This window comes from Podarcis filfolensis, assembly GCF_964270895.1.
Source record: "Podarcis filfolensis genome assembly, chromosome: 12".
In the NCBI taxonomy this organism is placed as follows: Eukaryota; Metazoa; Chordata; class Lepidosauria; order Squamata; family Lacertidae; genus Podarcis; species Podarcis filfolensis.
This window is the reverse complement of record NC_139614.1, coordinates 45153984-45168633: the sequence shown is the minus strand read 5'-3', so window position 1 is coordinate 45168633 and position 14650 is coordinate 45153984. Positions and strand designations below refer to the sequence as shown.

Genomic DNA, 14650 nt, shown 5'->3' with positions numbered 1-14650 from the left:
GATATGACTGTCCAAATTCCCTCACAATGCAGGAAGGAGTTGAAGACTTACATCACAATCCAAACCCGTAATCCACCAGGATGAACAAGTTTGGAATATTATTGTCAGTATTATTATTATATTTATATCCCACCTTTCTCCCAGACCAAGACTCAAGGCAGCTTACAGATAAAATTGTTGTTGTTTAGTCGTGTCCAACTTTTGTGACCCCATGGACCAGAGCATGCCAGGCACTCCTGTCTTTCATTGCTTCCCGCAGTTTGGTCAAATTCATGCTGGTAGCTTCGAGAACACTGTCCAACCATCTCGTCCTCCGTCGTTCCCTTCTCCTTGTGCCCTCAATCTTTCCCAACATCAGGGTCTTTTCCAGGGAGTCTTCTCTTCTCATGAGGTGGCCAAACTATTGGAGCTTCAGGATCTGTCCTTCCACTGAGAACTCAGGGCTGATTTCCTTAAGAATGGATAGTTTGATCTTCTTGCAGTCCATGGGACTCTCAAGAGTCTTCTCCAGGACCATAATTCAAAAGCATCAATTCTTCAGCGATCAGCCTTCTTTATGGTCCAGCTCTCACTTCCATACATCACTACTGGGAAAACCATAGCTTTAACTATACAGACCTCTGTTGGCAAGGTGATGTCTCTGCTTTTTAAGATGCTGTCTAGGTTTGTCATCGCTTTTCTCCCAAGAAGCAGGCATCTTTTAATTTCGTGACTGCTGTCACCATCTGCAGTGATCATGGAGCCCAAGAAAGTAAAATCTCTCACTGCCTCCATTTCTTCCCCTTCTATTTGCCAGGAGGAGATGGGCCCAGTGGCCATGATCTTCGTTTTTTTGATGTTGAGCTTCAGACCATATTTTGCGCTCTCCTCTTTCACCCTCATTAAGAGGTTCTTTAATTCCACCTTGCTTTCTACTCCTTCATGGATCACTGCCTTGTCATAGTGAAGGGGCTTGAATAATTCAGAGAAGCTATGAGCTATGCCGTGCAGGGCCACCCAAGATGGACAAGTCATAGTGGAGAGTTTTGACTAAATGTGATCCACCTGGAGCAGGAACCGGCAAGCCACTCCAGTACCCCTGCCAAGAAAACTCCATGGACAAAAACAACAGATAAAATAGAAACAGCTAAAAACATACATTTATTGTTTTGGGGGGTTTCCCCAGATGTTCACCACTCCTCTTATTTATTTTATTTAAATATCTTTACCCCACATTTTCATATGAAGTGCCTGGCATACATACAGAATGAAATGCCAACTTTTCCAAGCACCCTGGTTGAAAATAAAGGGCAGAGAGAAGAACCTGATCAGACCCTTCCAGTGGGTGCAGCCTGTCCCTTCAGTAGGGTGGGAGTGATGGTGGCTGATGGAGGACATGGTAAGGAGGGGGAGAAAAGAAGGGCTGCAAGTAGGTGAAGGGGTACAGGGGCAGTGGGATGGAGAGCTGCCACAGGGTTCTAGTTGGCAGCCTAGGGGTAAGCTGGGGGCAGCACCAGCAACAGGGCAGTGCTGCTGGGGGTGAGAAGGTCCACAGCCCCTGGAAGGGCCTACCAGAGGGGGCACCATGCCACTGCTGCACAGGGTGGGCAGCTGGTCCCAGGGCATGAACAAATAACCATGAAAGGCTGAGTCTGGAGACTGTGGAGGGCTGGCCACCACAGGGTGGGTCTACCAGGTCCAGTTGACAACTCTTGTAAGGGGAAGGCAAGGAGGCATCTGGGCTGGGAAAGGAGTTGATCCTGCTGTCCTGGGAAACCCAGGAGCAGGGCGAAGATTTGAGGTTTGTGCTCCAGGCTTCAGAGTCTCTAGTGGAGGTCTGCAGCAGGTTGTCCATCATAAAGAAGCTTCCCAGGTTTTGCTTGCCGGTCTTTTTCTGGGGGAGGTCTAGAGGTGCTGGAATACATAAGGGGTCGTGTCCTGCTTGAAGGCCTCTTCGCCCTGGAGGAAGATGGGCATGTTCTGCAGCTTGAGGGAGCTGGTGGGTGCCAGCTGTACATCTTTCTTCTTCTGTTTCCTCAATAGGGTGGATGGGCCTTGCTTTGCTCAGGGAGCCTCCTGGTCCACTTGCCCAGGGTTGCTGCTGGAAGGAGTGGCAGCATCTGGTGAGGTGTTTGAGATTGGCGGCTTGGGTCCATGTTTAGGAGCAGCATTTGATGGAGGTGAGCTCACTGGCAAGCTCGCTGAGGATCCCAAGAATCCAGGTGTCCAGCGATAGGCTGAGCAGGGGCAATGCTTGTGTAGCACCCTTATCCTGGATCAGCCAGGAATATACTGGCATAAGTTCCTGAACCTGGCTAAACTGGGGCTCAGGTGAGAGAACTGAAGATGGACACCCTTCTATTGGCATGAATAGGAACAAGGCAGAGGTGGGATGATGCAAGAAAAAAGCTTAGTCCTCTTCCAAACCTGTTTCAGTTCAGTCGCATGACTGGAAACCTGGCAGAACTTACACTGGTCAAAAGAGTGGTGCAAGTCAAACTCTGTTTTAAAGCTTTGTTATCCCTCTGCCTTACTCAGTCCTATTCAGGCAGCTTTAGCCCTTCTTGTGAACAGAGTTTGGAACAGGGGTAACTTATGCCAGCTAATTTAAGACTGCTCAGTTCCACCAGTTTCCTATACTTTGGCTTGCTTTGTTCTTAGGATTAGGTTCTGTTAGGTGGTGCAGATATATATATATATATATATATATATCTGCACCACCTATATATATAAAAAATCCAGCAGTTACCCTGTCTCCAACCCGGCTCAAAAACTTCCTTGGGTCAGTATGTATAAATGCCAGAGTTAGGGTTCAAAAAACAACTTGCAGTTATTAAGAATTAAAAAAAACACTTTTTTAAAATTAGGCAAACAGAAGGCTGGTGTTTACAATGCGATATTTTCAGCTCAGAGATTATGGTTGGGAGGATGAGCAGACTTAATTTACATGCAGCTCAGGTTCTGAGTTTTCATGAAAGGATTAAACACTTCTGGCAATTTACTTTTCCTGCTGACCACAGAAACAGGTTTCTGTTCTGAATAAATAAATAAATTTAATAATAATAGAAGACTAAGCTGTGTTTTGTTTCGTTTTTAAGTTTCTGAGGACTTGTACTTACCTTTCGAGTCATGTATACCTTACGGGTTTTATTGGGGAAGAAGTTACTATTTGTAATTCTCTGGTAGCAGAAACATACACAAGTCTTACAGTCCTGTTTTCAAAAAGACCACCCAGAATACTTCAGTCTTCCTTTCAATAAAAGTGATCATCTGTGCCCTCCCCACTCCCCGCAGTCCCTTCAATCCACCACATAATTATGATCTAGTTCCATTGATTTAAATCAGACTAACAGTGCAAACCTGTACATTTTTACTCAGACGTCACCTCAATAAGACTTACTCTGAGATAAGGGTGCACTGTATAGGATTTCCGTCTTAACCACTTGCAACTTGTGTGCATGAGTGAAAACAGGATATTAATGTCAAATTAATTTTCTAATATTCGAAGGCAAAAGAATCACAGCAGTGGTAGGTTTGCCTTCTTTACCTTAAAAATATTGGAAGAAAAGCCCTCTTTTGTTATATATGCATCCCTTCAAGCACAAACAATTTTCATAAATATTCGCCTCCAGTTACCTTCTGCTGTAAGCACTATGTAAGCATGAGAAAACAAATGATTTCCCAGGAAACCACTATTTTAAAAATGGTGTCATATGTAGCTGAGTATTTATTCCAAACACTAGCTCATTTTCCTCTTTTGCGTTCATGAATTCGCTGCACCAAAATTGAAACTTTACATAGAAAACCATTCTCAGATGCCCACCTATTTCCTTTAACTCCGGGTGACATATTCTCTTTCTCATATGCCAAATGCCAGAGACCTGGGCAGAGCTTTTGAGTCTTCTTTTTCATTGTTGCAGATTCATTCCTGCAAATGTCGTTTGCTTGATGAGTTAGAATGTGCATGTAATGCATCTAAACTTTTATTATAAAATAGATTAATTTAGGTTTGGCTCATGTCAACAGGCACATGCTAAAACATTATTATCATTATCATTATCATTATCGGTTATTATTATTATTATTATTATTATTATTATTAATTTATTTATACCCAGCCTATCTGACTGGGTTTCCCCAGCCACTCTAGGCGGCTTCCAACAAAATATTTAAAATACAATAAAACATCAGACATTAAAAACTTCCCTAAACAGGGCTGCCTTCAGATTACCACTTACATGATTTTAATAACATATTTCAAATCCAAACCAGACTTTTTTGGTTTAGCCACGTTAAACACTTGTAGCAAGGCTTATGAAGTTCTGTCCCGTGGCAGTTTAAAGACCCATAAATTTATTGTGGTACAAACTTCCACGGGTAATGCTTTGTCAGATTCAACCACCAGGCTTCAACGGTTCACCAGATTTCAATGATACACAAAATATTTGAAACATTACATTAATTGATATTGCGATGAATTGTGACTATTGCGCATCCCAACGCAAACAAGTGCAACTGTATAGCTGTTTCTGCAGGTGCGGAACCTGCTTGACCACGCTGGACAAATGAGCAGCAGCGTTAACTCTGAGAGCACTGACCACCATTTGCAGAAGGAAGGGTAGGGGGACAAATATGGTTTCCAAGAACTGAGGGGGATGCAGGGGATGACATTCACCTCCAGAACACAGAGGAGGAGGAGTGACACCATAATTCCCCTGGTGCTCAGGCAGCTCAGTGGACCTTCCTTTATCTGAGGCTTTCAAGTTTGCAGGTGACATTGATATAGAGGAAGTCAGGCTACGTGGTCCTTAAAAAAAAAAGTAAGATGTTTACTTCTATGCTAGAGAGGTGAGTTTTAAAAAATGTTATTGCAACAAGCAGAGCATTGCTGTGAATAAATGGAAAGCCTCTTTTTAAAGAGCTACATGAGTGCTTCTGTAGATAAGCATTCTTTCAAGTACTAAAAATACATTGAAGAGCCCACATCAGAAATGTTCCTAGGAATCTGGAGAAGGGATATGTTCCCATCACAACTGTCAGCTGAAACGTATTAACGTATCTTACTTTTGGAGGCTAGTTTCAGCTTTGCCAGTGTAAAAGCTTGGTGATATTTTAAAAAAAAACTTGCCAAACCAATTTGTCCAGAGACGAAAGCAGATGACAACTCTGCAATGCCATCTCCAAGACTCTGAAAAATTACCATATATGTTGTGTATTGAATTGTAGGCACATCATAGTAGCAGAGGAGCTAGGAACTAGTTAAGGGAGGTAGTGACTGCTTTCAATTAGCTTCACCTGGGTTGGGTAGTCCTAACCCAGGTGCCTATGTATAGCAGCAGGGTTGGGGTTTTTGTGTGCCTTTCTACTTGCTTGCTGCTATGAATAAAGATGTTACCATACCACCACTGGCTGGACTCACCATATAATAATATATATGCAACTTTATGCAGATGGCAGTAGCAAAAAAAGAAGTGCCAAAGATAATGTTTTGATTAAAAATAAATGAATCCGGGTAACTCAAGCTATCGAGCCATATCACTAATGGGGCTACCAGAATATCACATCAAAATGTAACAAGCAAGCTAGAAATACGGGTGATATAATCTCCTTTACATTCAAAAATTGCTGCTAGAAATGTGCCCCCGAGCAAGAATTTCCCTCCAAAATACACAAGGCTGGAATAAATAGGGTTTCTAGCACCTGGAATTTTTTCCTCCTTTCCTGCCGCTGTCCATAACGCGACCCTGTTTTTTGTAGCTGGTTTTCTGAGTGAGCGAGTGCAAATTTTCCATGCAACAAGTTGAGCTAGCAATGATCTCTGATATGTCAGGGAAAGGAGGCACACAAGAAGATTAAATTTGATGTGACCATTTATTAAGAATGTCCATATTCTAACATTAATGCCTTTCCTTGTATGATCCTATCTCTTTAATTTCTATAGCACCCCAAATCCCCAGTATACAGTTTCAACATGATATTATGGTGTTCTTCAACATGATACGATGTTCTACAAGGGTAAGTTTAGGTGCAAGAACAAAGCTTTGCTATAGCTTGTGGTTAGTGAAGAGAGAGCTTAACCATGAGCCTGGGTTTGGATGCCACACCAAGCCAAACCTTGGCTTAGCTCAGTGCACACAGGAGTAAAAGGGCTACGGAGCAGCGAAGTGGCTGCAAACTTCTCTCCAGGAGGCCACACTTTCATGCACTCCTGCATGGCTTACCATGACAACATGTGAACCAGATCACTGTAACTTGGCTCTGCTCAATTCAGTCATGCCAACTGGTAGCTAATACATACCGCCAATGCTAATTTGTTCAGTAGCGGAATGAAGAGTCTGTGTTCTTTAACAAGCCATTGTGAAACTGTGGACTTGCATAACACAGCTACACATGTTTACTCAAAAGCACATCCCACTGAGTTCAATGGGACTTAGCTGCTACCTAAGGGGAGACAGGATTGTAGTCAAGCCAAGCAATCCTAAATCCCAACTGGGAGCCACAGGGTGACAATTGCATCCAAATCCTTGCCACTTTATAATGGCCAGGATGGAACTGGGGCAGATTTCCTTCTTTTTTTGTTGCTCCAAACTAGTACAATCAAGGTGTCATGACTCCAGCAGCAGCCAGAGCCAGAAGCAGCAGATTTTGCAGCTTAGGCAACACAGAGCCCAAGCCTGCTGCTGAAGAACAGGAAACAAACAAGGCTGAGGAACATAGTCTCCAGAAGAAGCTCACCAGAGCCTGCATCCTCACGGGCAAACCTCCCTCTCAGGAGCCAAAACCTTCCCTCAGGACCTCACCAGTACAATAGTGCAGAGACTAGGGAATTGAGGAGGGGTGGCCATCTTAGGCCAGAGGGTTGGCCCGTTAAGACTCTATAGTTAGTCATAAGGGGGCACAGGCTGAGAGAGTCTGAAAGCAGGAGCTTCAGGAAGTTCTGTTAGCTGCCATGCTCTGTTGGAACAAGTTGCTTACTCGAAGCTATCCTACAGACAGTCCTGCCTCCTTGTCTGTAAGATTTGGCATTGGGCCATGACATGATTAGGATAGATCAGTTCATGCAAGCTACAACTTCTATTTCCTCTTGCCATGTATCGCTGTGGCCAGATTAGACAACTCCAGGAACAGGTGTGGCTGGCACACTAGTTTTCAATGTGCAAACACATTCCTGGCCAAAACCTAAGCATCTGGACTCAGGGTTTAATCCAGGAGTACACCCAAGGAGCAAACCTGAGTTTTCAGGGGGAGTGTAACACACACACGCCCTCCAGCACAGGCTGAATCCTTATTCCCTATCCTTTCAATGTGATAGAACTGTGAATCAATTATATAATGGGGAATGAGGTCTAAATGAGACATGTCCAGGGCCATAGGTGCCAACTACCTGGCTGCCCGGGCACCCACAAAATTCCACATGAAGGGGCCAGGCACCCACAAATTTCGGTGCCAGGGCCATGCACACTGTATGGCACCCATGTCCCCGGGCACCCACGGTTGTGGAGCCAAGTTGGCACTCCTGTCCAGGGCAGCTCTTCAATCTTTGGTGAAAGATATCATTCCCATGGAGAAGGCTGTGCTTGGGGAAGCTCCTTAGAGGCGTACCTCCAGAGAACCTTCCCAGCCTTTGAAGAGGGCACCATGTAGAACCAGCATTTTGCTCTCAGATACCTACGGGAATTCCTCAAACAGGAAATGAGCACAATAGCCTTCTCTCATTGTGTTCCCCAGTAACTGGTGGTTCAGAGGCATTTTGCCTGTGGCAGCTGAAATAGTATTACCATGATAACTATCAACCACTGATAGTCCAATCCTCCATGAATTTGTATCATCCTATTTTAAAGCCATCTAAGTGGACAGCAAAATCCATTATGGTGGTCCTTGCTTCTACCATCTTCAGTGGTACCAAATATTTTTGGTTCCTGGAATTTCCACGCTTTCTCACTTTCTTTCTTCATACCTAGAGAACTGTCTCCCAGAACTTCTTGAAAGCGTCATTTTTCTCTTTCTCCCTTCAAGTCCTCCTTTCATCATTATCCTTTAGTCATCACCCCCAACTGAAAATACATGTCACTACATTAGTACCTGTTCATCCCACCTGACTTCCCCTATCCTCCATACTTTTCTCTGTTGCTTTCTTCTTCCAATATTAAATTGTAGATTGCATGCTCTTTGAGCCAGTGACACTTTTTTATACTTAAGATAAAGCATACCCAAATATTAAGATAGTAACCCACATTTAGGGTCTTTTCAGTTGTGGCACCCCATCTTTTGAATACTCTCCCTAGGAAAACCTTGCCTGCCATCAACCTGAAGTAAGGACTTTACTTACCCAGGCCTTTTAGGTAGTCTGTCTTGTTATTTTTATTCCATTGTAGATTTATTCCAGCTTTTAGCTTTAAGGATTTATTTTGCTTTTTAAATGTTTGATGTTGCTTTTTTAAAAAAATAATAATTCTTAGTCACTCTGGGAACATTTTTCAGATTGAAAACGCAGGTCCTAAATATTCCAAATGAATAAAATGTTGCTGTATAAAGAATCGTATGCACCAACGGCACTATAAAAACAAATAATATGTTTGCTGGTATAATAAGTAGTTACTTATGCATGTCTGAACGCATTAAAAATTCAACATTCAGTTCCAAGAGATATTTTGAAACAAGAAAATGGAAAAGCAACAACATAAACTTGATAGTTTGAAGGCGAGGCATCAGTGCCTTGCATCTGTTTTCTGTTCTTCAAATGTGGTGGCATTTACTTTGGTTATATTCAGTCAGATGTTTCAGAAAGATATTTATTTTCAAGGTAGAAATACTTCTTGGCACCACTACATTTCTCCCATTATCAACACTTTATTAACAGAGAAAAAGACCCTGGTGCCGATTTTGCCCATGTCCTAGTGATAATGTTCTATAATCTCTTAAAATAATATTTTAAAACTATTTCCACCACAGCATGACAAACTCAGAATTAGTTAAGCAAGCTTAGGCACAGTCATAAATGGAGCCCACTCCTTTTTAAAATAGTGAAATACTTTTAAATCACAGCAAAGCGCTTGTTTTCCTGGTTCTTTCTCCTTTTCAAACATACTGCTGGGATTTCAAATTACTTCCCTGTTTTAAAAAGGAGTGGGCTCCATTTATGATTGCCCCCAAGGTTGCCTAACTAGTTCCGAGTTTGCTTTTTAATTCAAGGGCAGGTTTGTTCTTTAAATTGACTTTAGTGCTTGCACAAATCAATCTAGAGTACGCAGGCTGACCTTTCGAAAACCATCTGGGGGAAATCACGTACTGATTTTGTGTTATCCTTCCTGTGCTTCCCAAATTATTTGCAATGCATGCTTAGAACCATTATGAGGCAAATGCATAAATGTGTTAAGGAGCAGTGAAAGGGTGGATTTCGGTTTATAAATAACAGGTAGTGTTTACTCTGGACAAGTGCATCCCTTAACAAGATATGGGAATGGTTTTTCTGTGGCACTGATAATTGTTAGTACTGCTACCTCCAATCCAGTTTCCTTTAAACACCTGTCCACATCTTTTAACATATGGAACACATTATTATTTTAATCTCAGTATGCAGACTCCTGCAAATATTATCAGCTTAATCCCATGACCCTTTCAGCTGGGAAGCAAGCATGGAAACATAGGTTCTATTAATTTGCTCTTACTAACAGAGAGCTTTTAGCAGAGACTAATGTAAGGCTGATTCTTCTTTTACCTGCTTTAGACAGTCAGTAAGTGCCAAGCTCTACAAGGACACAAGCTGAGGCAACCTGTTCTCTCACAAAAATAATAGCAAAGATGAGGCTGGAATGGCCTATATAGGTCATTGTAACACTGCAGGGTCTCAGGTGGCTTCTCAGTAAAAATGATTCCCCCCCAATATAAAGTAAGCTTGGGGTGAACAGATTAATGGCACTGAGTCAGATTCTCAGTATGTGACTTAATATGTCATTTTCAAAGTCTAGCTTTCTTTAATGTATCTCTAGGTATCTGTGTGACTCCAGTGAGAATATGGAATTTCAATGATAAAATGTGTTCATAGGGAATTCGCTAATAAGGGAACAAATTCTAGAGGGATAGAAAAGCTAGCTTTTATGGCAAAAGCTATTATTATGGTGCCTTAAAGGCTACAGGACGGATTGTGATGAAGATTGAAAGCTTATAAATCTGTAGGACTTTAACGTGCCAAAAGACAAGTTTTTGTTTTCATCACAGGAAGTTTGTAACGATAGTCCTGTCAGCATGTCATTGTTTGGGAGAGTTTGCAACTGAAATCTGCACTATATTGTTATTGGTAAAATAAATGGGCTTATAGAGTTAGAATTCACTTTAGTTTCAGAATACCACTGTACACTACAATTATAACGGGAATACTTCTAATTTGTGGAGCTCAGATATCAGGAAGCGTTAAACAGGTAAAGAGTGATATGGTGCAAGTTTTAGAGGATTAACAGTAACATTAGTTAAGTTGGGAGGATATCTCTTAAAAGGGGGGAAAGGTTTTGAAGAATGACTACAAAATTATACTGAAAATTTCCTTCATTTGGAGTGTTTATTGGTAAGGAATATATATTCAGTGTATCTGATATAGAACGATTGCTTACAACTACAAAAAGGTAATATCAATAAAAAGAACTCCATTTTTGGCCAGCATGCTCAACGAGATGATAGTTTGATGGGTATATAGTGAGGATCAATTTGCCTAGGGAGTCTGACCTATAAATGACTTTACTTGAATTAATTAGGTGAGAAAGGGAAATGGTCCATCTGAATATTGCTGGGGGGGTGGAATTGAAGAAGAGAAATAAGCTAGGTTGGTAAAAAAGTTGAAGGGCAAGAGTCTCACCAAGGGAATGTGTGACTCCCCAGCAAGAAATTGTCTATGAAGGTTTATGAAATGATCAACAACAGTTGGGTGATCAACTCTAGTACATGTGACTAATGGAACTGCTTGATTCAGTGAGTTGAATTCAGCATTATTGCTGCTGCTGTTTATTAAATTTGTATACTGCCTTTCACCCAGAGTCCTCAGGGCACTTCACAACAATGTAGAATTTTGGAAAAACACCACCACCAGGCTTCACTGGGATGTAAGTGAGATGTTTCAAATGGGGGAAATATCAGTGGTGTGCACTGTGGAGGCCAATGAGCTGGTTTTCTAACTTTGGGTGGGCCTAGCAAGGAACATTAAGAGAGCAGGATAGGTTGTAGGATGTACGCAGCAGCCTGTGGGTCTGAAGAAATGAACATTCTTGAAGTAACTGGGGCAGCCCTTGGAGCTGGCCCTGTAATAAGGTGCATATGGAGCGTGTGGAGGCCACAAGTGGAAATGCAGTTGCTTTGCTAGTGCCATAGACTTCACAAAGTATAACTTGTTAAGAGGATGATTTGTGAAAGAGATCTCTTGGTTCTGAGCAGAACAGCAGCTGTCCAGGGGGACAGAACATTTGGGGGGGTTAACATGGAGGAATGGGGGTCTGCAAAGTAGTAGCGGCCTCCCCTCAAGCCCTGCAAGGGGTAAGTCAGTGAGGCTCAACTGGGTGACAATGGGAGCACCTGAGGGAGGAGGGGGGCAGGTAAAAACACACCGGTGCGCAGGGGCTGACCCAAACCTCTGCTAACAGGGGACTTGAAATACACGCGTGTAAGTGTGGGTGTATCTACACACACGCGTAGAAACCGCTTTTGATGGTTTCTGTCACTGACCAAGCGGTATACAAAAGCTGTGAAATTAATTGAATACACACGCACGCGCGGATAGCAGGTGTTGCGCACCTCAGTAAGAATATGAGGGGAGGAATTAATGCGTGTCGACTGAGGGGTGTGTGGAGGGAAACAGAAGGTCTCCTCAGGAGAAGGATTTCGGCCGCGGCGACAGAGGCAGGCCCCTGGAGGGCAGGGTTTCCTGCGCTAGCCAGGGAAGGATCCCCGCGCCCTTTCGCCCTCCTCACAAGTTGCGCCTTAGAGGCGAGGGGTGGCGGCGGCGTCGCCACTTTTCCCGCCCGCGGGCGGCCCTGGCTCACCTGCCCTGGCCCGGCGGGCAGCCTCTCCCCTTCCCCGCCCTCTCCTCCCTCCTGCGGCGGCGCCTCCTGCCCTGCGCGTCCTCCGCCGCGCGCCTCTCCTTCCCTTGCAGCCCAGCTCTCCACTCACCGAATTTGGCCTCTGCTCCAGCGGCGCTGGCGGCGGCGGCGGCGGCGGCTCCGCCTCGGTGCCGGGCGACGACGAGGACCAGGAGCAGCTGCTGCAGCAGGCGGAACGCGAGGCTGGAGGTGCCGGGCGACCCCATCATGCGTGGCCCATGGCAAGCGCCTGCCTGCTGCCTTCCTGCCCGGCCCGCCTCGTCCTCCTGTCCCCTCGCAGCGGCTCAGTCCATGCCACCTCGGCTCCGGGGCCAGGCTGCAGGCGCTCCCCGGCAGGCTCCCTTCAACACCCAGGACAGCGACCAGCGCCGTCCCCTCGGCTCGCCAGCCTCAGCCAGCCAGGCGGCCCCTCCCTGCCTCGCTTCCTCCTCGCCCGGCAGCGCCAGGCGCCTCCTCCTCCTCCTCGCAATGAACTGCCTGCCGCTGCTGCTGCTCTCTTCGCGCAGCTCTTTCGACGCGCTGCTGCTGCTACTGGCTCGCGCTGCAAGCTCCACAGCCTTCCCTCAGCCGAGGCGGGCCAAGCGCGCCCGCTGGACCTTCTTCTTCCTCTTCCTCCTCAACACCCCTTCCATCTCTTTCCTCCCTCCCACCCCGGCCGCGCCTCTCCAAGGCTTAACTTCCCTACAGGTAGAGGGACTGGCCGACCAAATCCGACTAAGGAGGAGAGGAGAGGTCAGGGTCCAAAATGGAAGCCCAGCTGTTTCCTGCTCCAAAGGCGCTCTCTGGACACCAGGTGTTGGGGTGTGTGTGTGTGTGCTTGCAAAGTGGAGCTCTCCTCCTTTTTTAAATGCTTGGGGTGAGATTGGCAGGCAGGGCCCAGGAGGCTAGTAGTAGTTTGCCTGGGGTTTTTTCTCAGTGGCAGGCTGGCTCAATGGACGGGGGTCGGCCTTGCTGCCAAGGAGGAGAGGGCTCCTGTGCCTTTAATAATAGCTTTGTGTGGGAAAGGAGGATGCAAGCAGGAAGTGGAGCATGAAAAATTGCACCTGCCCAAATTCACTCCTGCCTGCGTCTCTGAGGAGGGCTGCCTGCCTGTGCAGCTGGGCATCCCTCATGAAGCTGTGCTCTCTTGCAGAAAGGCCTTTCTTCTGCTCTTAAAAGCCACACACCTTTTTGGCTTGCAGGGCTGGCCCAAGGCATTTTGGTGCCCGAGGCAAAGGGTCAGATGGCATCTCCGCAGGCACAGACACGCACGGCTTCCGTGCGCAGAACTGAATGCAACTTCTCCAACAGCACCTGAGGGTATAGGGGACGGGGATAGAGTGCATTGCACACACAGCATTTGCTGCCTCCGTCTGCTCCGTTGAGTAGGGTCAGCTCTGCTGACTTGGAAGTCCTTCTCCTGGTGCTAAGGTAGAGAGAGGATCTGTTGTGGTTACTTCTTATGTAACACAGTGAAATGCGTTTGATGGCCGTAACTTAGTGATAGAACATCTGCGGTGCATGCAGAGGTTGCATGCCAAAGATCTTAGGCTCAGTCTCCAATTAGCATCTTGAGTTAATTACCCTGTCTGAAAAACTGGAGAGCCACAGGTAATGTCGCTTCTGTTGTTGATTAACATCAAAATGTTAAAGTGTGACTGTTCCCTCTGATTAACCACTGGGTGGTTATTCATCTATAGTTATCATTTTGCCCAGTCCCCTCCTGGACTTTAATTAAAAGAAAATATTTGCACTTTGCCCTCTGGATTGCCTATGTTAATTTTTGCAGTGAAAACCACACATTTTTGATTTTGACCTAACCAGTCCATTTATGGCCATCCTGCATTCCCAGGATCAATCCTTGTCTTTGGACAAATTATTATGCACTTCTGAATTTGTGGTAGTGGTCTTGTTGTTGGAGGTCCATTCTCCCCTGTATTCAATATCGACTCATCCCTTTCTGGGTTAGAGTACTTGTTCTTTAATTCTTTAACACAAAGTCCTATTCCAGCATTAGTTGCAGGGGTAAAACTAGGGCAAGGCTAGGGTGCACTCATATGTCGACTAGTCCTGCCCCATAGCATCCCATGTAGGTCTGCAGGGAGGGAGCCTTCACATATACTGATGTATGTGTGAACACTCCTTCCTTGCACATGCACACTGCGTACATGGGCAGCAGGGAGTGAGGATACTCCCCACTTTTTGGTTTTAGCCATGCATAAAATGCCTGACTGTAAGATTGTAGTGAACATTAGTCACACTCAGAGTAAACCTATTGGAATTGGATGTCACTAAGGTCCATTCGTTTTGATGGCCCTACTCTGAGTAGAACTTGGTTGGAGCAGGACAACACAGAGGATCACTAAACAAAAGTCCATTCACTGTTTAAGCAGCCTGTAGTGGACACCACCAGTTTTGAATATTTTTATTGCAAAGCATGGTAAGGTTTCTGTAAAGCACTTATTCTAAGCTATGAGTTTGCTTTAAAAGAATTATGGTTTGAAGAAAGTTCGTTGCTGCAAGGTATGTAACTTCAGATGGCTAAACTGAAGTAGAAACAAACAAAAATGCAAAGACAGGCAATACGGAAAGGACACGATGAAAAATGA

At 44.9% G+C, this 14650-nt stretch overlaps 1 protein-coding gene across 1 annotated transcript in view; it reads right to left on the bottom strand.

Annotated features, from left to right (window-relative positions):
* The window catches only part of PTPRN2 (protein tyrosine phosphatase receptor type N2), a 601734-nt gene extending 588893 nt beyond the window's left edge, over window positions 1–12841 (bottom strand). Inside the window, exon 1 of the mRNA XM_083579333.1 lies at window positions 12133–12841. Coding sequence (XP_083435459.1) covers window positions 12133–12271 — 139 coding nt within the window. The 5' untranslated portion in view covers window positions 12272–12841. The remainder of the gene's footprint in view (window positions 1–12132) is intronic.
* Window positions 12842–14650: the final 1809 nt, after the last annotated feature.